General features: G+C 44.1%; 1 protein-coding gene across 2 annotated transcripts in view; it reads left to right on the top strand.

The window, feature by feature from the left end:
• The first annotated feature begins 1,852 nt into the window (after nt 1-1,852).
• psen2 (presenilin 2) overlaps nt 1,853-6,726 on the top strand; it is a 16,829-nt gene continuing 11,955 nt past the window's right edge. For both annotated transcript variants that reach the window (XM_020620308.1, XM_020620307.1), the window contains exons 1-4: nt 1,853-1,961; nt 4,918-5,075; nt 5,168-5,373; nt 5,443-5,584. In XM_020620308.1, coding sequence (XP_020475964.1) covers nt 4,938-5,075; nt 5,168-5,373; nt 5,443-5,584 — 486 coding nt within the window. In that variant the 5' untranslated portion in view covers nt 1,853-1,961; nt 4,918-4,937. The remainder of the gene's footprint in view (nt 1,962-4,917; nt 5,076-5,167; nt 5,374-5,442; nt 5,585-6,726) is intronic.

Genomic DNA, 6,726 nt, shown 5'->3' with positions numbered 1-6,726 from the left:
CTCTTGGCGAATGTCATATAGTTCTGCTTTAATGTCTTCCTGTGGATGCCCATAGTGCAAGGCTGGAGTTAATGGAGTGGAGTAACCATGCCACTTTCGTTTGAGCTCTCTCTCTGCCAACGGCGGAGGGTCTGTCTGCTTCTCCTGGATGTGTAGTCGGCTCACATCCCCGTGCCACCAATCCGTCTCTTGGAGAATAACGTCTCTGTTTGACGGTGTACTTGGTCGATAAAGGCTAAAGGAGGGGGTGAGGGGGGCCGTTCTGGTCATATCCTCCTGATATCTAGGCTCCACCGCCTCTCTTAAGGGTTGACTGAGAGAAGCTGGATAGTCCACTTCGTACGCTTCATAACGCACAGGGGGACGAATCTGTCGTTTAGGCCGTGCACCACGCACGTCATATCCTGGGAATGATTCCATCTCTGAAGTTATCCTAGTGTAATCCGGCTCGAAGGACCATTAATGTGAGTGAGGAAAACTCCAAATGTCTATGGCACTGGTCAGTCTTTATAACACTATGGTCACCTCGGTGTGTCGGCCAGAACACCACTTAAGGCCCATACATTCCCAGAATGAATCGGGTGCTTGAAGTTGCAGTTAACGATCCTTTAATCCAATTTTCATACAAAGATTACATGTGGGTGTGGTTTTCCTGCAAATAATATAGATACAAATACAATGAATAAGGATTTAAGATATATGCATCTTATAGGCACATTACCGTATGCATAAGTATAATACATAGTAACATAACAAAGTATACAGAGATCTGTTATGTGTAAACTAATTCGAAATTAAGTTACCACACATGCTTAAGGAACACATCCTGTATCGGTTACAAACAAACCAAATGCTCTTATTGTAAAGGTCTAACCGGATATACCACTCCCGGTGGAGTCACAACCCCCGTTTAGCGGTATATGTGACAAACCCGTCTTTAGCGTCGTAACATACATGTTTACAGAAACACCATGCAGTTTATAAACACACTGGTAACTTAAACAGTGAAACTGTAAACGCACTATGAACCGTGCACAAGAGAAAACAGATCCTAGGTCGAGCCAAATCATTCAACTAAGAGGCGTACATGAAACGAAAGGAAGTGCATAGCGAGAATAACAAGGTTAGCGACGTGCACTATTAATGAACACTTTACCACCTATCACATACAACCGCTTCCCCACAACCCTTAAAGGGCCCATAACTGATAATACATAGTATTAACGCACAACCACAAATCTCCATCACTAAGTAGACAAGCACCACTCGACACTCATACTACACCCCAGTGGAAGTGACGTCAATAGGCTACTTCATGCTTCAACTTAAAAGGCCCTGACCTAGGAAAGTAACCACTACAGTATAAACTTTGGGCCTTTTTTACACTTACACAAGATTATTACTGCTAACCTTGAAACAGAGCAGGCTAGAGCAGACTTTGAACTAAACTACATTACTAACACATTGAAGTCTAACACATTAAAGTCTAATAATTATCTGACGGATTTATCTATTTTTAACATACGTTTTGATTTCATAAAGTAAAATTAAGTTAGTAAACAGCAATTGAACTAAAGTTTGAGTACTCTTCACTGAATCTATTAGTTAATTTGGCATCATTTTAAATAATGCACAGTAATCCATAGTCGATAACCAAAACATATCAGTGGCTTCCGGTCTTTAGTCAATGAAATGGTTGGTTGTTGACTCTTTTATTTCAGGAGTATGTGTAAAAACAATGATTTATTTGTGAAGTGCAACACTAAGAATCCGTTTATAGAGACACGCAGGTAAATGTTTATGATATCTGTTATTATTTTATCACAAGTTTTATTATGAACAGAATCGGCTAGCGAACACCACGTGACCAGCGACGGCGTCGGCTGCTAGTCAGCTGACTGCCGTCTTCCGGGTTGGTGTTTACTTTCAGAGCTGCTCCTTTTTCAGCGATTTAAATCAAGGTAACGTCTCTATTTAAACAATTCCTGTAAAACTAACCTACGCTTTATTCAGATTCAGAGGAGATTTCTCTGACTTCGTGTTGAGCGGCAGAAACTGAGGTGGAAAATCGGTTTTAGCCACATAAACATGGCTGCAGCTAATTTTAACCAGAGGGGGGTTTAGGAACTTTTGAACCGGGGAGGTAAAGACTGGAGCAGAGGCTCATTTGTGAAACTGATAAAAATGTGCTTGGACTCGCGTTTAAAGCCCCGATTCTTGGCAGTTTATTCACTGTAGTAAATTAATGACAACAAATCTTGAACCTGACACCAAATATCCCACAGTAATGGACGGATCACGAGACAGTAGTGTTAGGTACTTTCTTAGTTAGATAGATATTGATTAGAGATCTGTTGTATTAGAAGATGTTAGTGTAGCCAGGATGTCTCCTCAGGCTGTTAAATGCAAGGTTAGTTAAAGCAGAGAAAGGCTGCAGTCAGGGATAAATGTTATTATGACGGTAAAAGTGACCATAATATTTGTCTTAATGTGAATTGTTGTGTTACAGTGTTTTTAGCTACACACCACTTAACCAACAGACATACACATTCACACGTTGGTTTGCTTCATGTTGTGACTACTACCAGAGCCAGCTGCAAGGCTGGTGAGAGAGAGACGTCTCGGTTGACGTTTCTGTGTAGGATGGGGCTAGCCCAACGAAGTGATTAAATTGTATAGGCTATTAGGTTCGGGGCTTCTTCTTCCGGGCTGCCTGCGAGCAGCTTTGGGGGTGGAAGATGCCTGGACGTGTAATGTTAATTCTTGCCTGTGACCCTTTGAATAAACCAGCACGGTTATATTTTTTATATATCCAAGTGGTCTGAGTCGTCCCTCTGAGTTCCTGGTTTGAAAGAACCGAATGTGGCTTTATAATAGAATAAAGCCTTTAGTAGAATGTTCTGAAGTCTGTGGCCCTGAGCTGACTGGCTGATGGAGAAAACAGCAAGTGGAGCTTCAGCCCCGCTTTGCAGCAGTTTGAGGATTGATATGTTTGTTTCTGTCAGTGCAGTTGTCTCCTACCTCGGTATCTGTGTCCGGTTGTCTCCTACCTCGGTATCTGTGTCCGGTTGTCTCCTACCTCGGTATCTGTGTCCGGTTGTCTCCTACCTCGGTATCTGTGTCCGGTTGTCTCCTACCTCGGTATCTGTGTCCGGTTGTCTCCTACCTCGGTATCTGTGTCCGGTTGTCTCCTACCTCGGTATCTGTGTCCGGTTGTCTCCTACCTCGGTATCTGTGTCCGGTTGTCTCCTACCTCGGTATCTGTGTCCGGTTGTCTCCTACCTCGGTATCTGTGTCCGGTTGTCTCCTACCTCGGTATCTGTGTCCGGTTGTCTCCTACCTCGGTATCTGTGTCCGGTTGTCTCCTACCTCGGTATCTGTGTCCGGTTGTCTCCTACCTCGGTATCTGTGTCCGGTTGTCTCCTACCTCGGTATCTGTGTCCGGTTGTCTCCTACCTCGGTATCTGTGTCCGGTTGTCTCCTACCTCGGTATCTGTGTCCGGTTGTCTCCTACCTCGGTATCTGTGTCCAGTTGTCTCCTCACCCATCTTTGGCCAGGTCCGCAAGAGGCCAGTCATGGTTTGGAGTCAGACCCCCGAGTACCAAGACAAGGACTAAACAATACCCCAGTTTTTCTAAAATGCAGTGACTTTGGAGACAGTTTTCATTTTCATAAGATCTTGTTTGCTCTCTTTTCTTTTTAAAAAATCTTTCCTCCTTCAAAAATCAAACTTATCACTTTAGAGGAGTAGAGCAAAACAAACAAGCAACACACACAAGTAAATAATAAATACATAAGCATTTACAAAGTATATCAAAGTAACAGAGCAGCCAGTAACATAAATACAAGTCAGACCCTGTTCCCGCAGACTCGATTGTCCAAGAATTCCACATGTGAAAGGCACGTGTTCAAAAAGTCTTTCTCTTTACGGTGAAGCTTATAGTAAACTTTATCAGGATAAAACTAGAGGTTTCATTTAGCCAGTGTGAGATTGTAGGTATATGTTTATACTTTCAGATAAAGTTAGAAGTGCAAGATTTTTATAACTCTATTCCAAGCGTCTGACTTGCTTGTACCCGGTAAAAAAAGAAGAGCTATTAGAATGCACATAGAGGTCAGAGGTCATACTAGCCCCTTACACGCGGTCCTTCAGGGTGGGATTGGTGCGCCTTTATTCTGCATCGCTGTGAACCGTCCACATCATCATATATGTGATTGGACAAAACATGAACACTTGCTGGTGTCAGTTGCGCATCAGAGCACACTGTTTGAGTCAATGTTGTGAATCAATCACTGGACCTTAATTTCTATATCACAACTTAGAGCATTCCATTTTGCAGGACAAACACTTTACTGATGATTGGATCTTCAAACGCTCACAATAATGCATCACTATGAATTTCTACCACACTGTGCCAGTAGGCCTGTTCTTTTTCCTCTCATGGAGAAAAACCTCGGCGGAGCATCGTTCCGCTGTGTTGCAGCAGCACTGCACCTGTGGTACTAATGCTGATTTCTAAGTCTCTTTCCCACTTGTTTACTGGTCTTATTTTCTTTTTGATTGTGATTAAAAAACATCTAGAAGAGGAGGCTGCTGCTAACACCCTAAATTAACACAAGCCTTTCTGTGTAAACAAATGCAGCTCTGCTACAACTCCACTTAAATGTAGCGTGGAACAGACTGAACCTCGGTGCTACACAGCGTGCTGTAACACAGTGTTAGGAGTGCAACCCTCTTTTGTAGATAAAATATTTCACAGTGTAAGGTTGGCCTAAAGTGGTATCAGGTGCACTTCTGTCAGATAACGGTTATGAGTATGAGTACAGCTATGAGCGCCGTATCAGACTGATACCAGTGTTGGTATCGGCATCCCGAGGTTGCGCTGAGGTGTCACAGGTCTGATGGTTATTTGCAGTTGGCCTATGTGGAGAAGCCATGAACACCTCAGACAGCGATGATGACTTCTACAATGAGAGGACGGCATTGGTCCCATCAGAGAATCCGGTGGTGCCATCCTACAAACCAGATCCTGATCTCACCCCCACCAACAGCACACCAACCACAAGGGTAAAGGTCAGGCTATTCCTTTACTACATCATCTCCTCTTTAGTGATGCTAATGTGAAATGTTCCTGTGATGCTGAATGTCGTCCTCTGTTGGTGCAGCCTGGGGCGAGCAGGAGGTCTGGCCCGGCTTGCGTGGACAGTGGCGGCTCGGATCAGGAGGTGGACGCAGATGATGAGGAGCTGACTCTGAAGTATGGAGCCAAGCACGTCATCATGCTGTTCATCCCCGTCACCCTGTGCATGGTGGTGGTGGTTGCCACCATCAAATCAGTCAGCTTCTATACCGAGAAGACCGACCAGCAGCTGTAGGTCCACTCTTCAGCCGTCAAATGCACGACGACTCCATTCACAGCTAACAATGCTTGTCTCCACAGGATCTACACGCCATTCACAGAAAACACGCCGTCTGTCGGCCTCCGGCTCCTCAACTCAGTCCTCAACACTATCATCATGATCAGCGTCATCGTGGTCATGACCATCTTCCTGGTTGTCCTCTACAAGTACCGCTGCTACAAGGTCAGGACCACGGTAGTGAATCAGAGCTACAGGCTGCATAGAAGCTTTTATATTCATGAATGACCAAGTCAGTTACAGTAAGTAGAGTCTCATAGCAAGTCCAAATTTAGTTACAAGTCCTCATTTTCACTGAGTCCGAGTCACTTTGGCTGACAGCTCTAAACACAACATCACCCATGAGCCTCAGCTGCTGTTGCTGTGGAAACTAAATAGGAAAATGAAAGTGAACTGAGTTACAGAGCCTGTAAAACATATTTACCCTCTGTTGGAGGTGACTTGTTTGACTGTCTTAGGACATTAAATCAAAGTGGATGTAATTCTTTGCAGTATTATGAAGCCTGCACTGGTTCAACACAGTAGCACAGAGTCTTTGTTAGTGATCGTGCTGCAGAAACTGTTGTGTTACAGCTTCTGGGCTTAAACGAGAGCACAGAGCATCACAAGAAGATGAAATTGGAGCTGCTGGAAAGATAAGAAGGGACACAGTTTGGCTGTTTGTTATTTAAGAACAACAGGGGCATAACGGGCGTAACCTGTTTTTCAGAGTTAGAATCCAAAGGCCTGGTGTCTCTGCTCTGGGCACAACCCAGCTGGTGTGATAAAAGCCCAAATAAGAAACCAGTGAAAGTTTAGCCACCAACAGCGCCGCATAGAGAAATGCCCTTTTGGACCACCGGTCTAAACCGTTCAGCCCAAAACAACACAGATGTGCTGCTGGGACAGTTGATCCTCATGGTTCAGTGTCAAGAATTGCTACAGAAACATTAAATACTGCTGTGTCCTGAAACTTCCCCTCTCTGATAACACCTACAAGGCTGACAGCCATTAAAATCAACAGCGAGCTGCTTAATATGTTAAAATGGGCCTCTCCAGTTTGTCTTGACATGAGAAGAACAGAATGTGCAAACCCTGTCCAATCTGTCCTCAGTGTTAAATCAGTCCGTAAAGAATCTCAGCCCACATTCTTCAGATGAGTGAAAAAACCTGCATTTGATTGAGCTGCTCAAATACTGTTGCAGGGTTTGTGCTCTTAAATCCGTCCATCATCAGCACAAACCAAGAGTATTATAAGAGAGCACAGTGTCTGTGTAAGGATAATCTAGCCACAGGGGTTGGAAGCCAGTGACATCTGTGTCGGTTCC

Source organism: Monopterus albus, unplaced genomic scaffold (genome assembly GCF_001952655.1).
Source record: "Monopterus albus unplaced genomic scaffold, M_albus_1.0 scaffold235.1, whole genome shotgun sequence".
NCBI lineage: Eukaryota > Metazoa > Chordata > Actinopteri > Synbranchiformes > Synbranchidae > Monopterus > Monopterus albus.
The sequence above is the reverse complement of the archived record's forward strand: the minus strand, read 5'-3'. Positions and strand labels throughout refer to the sequence as shown.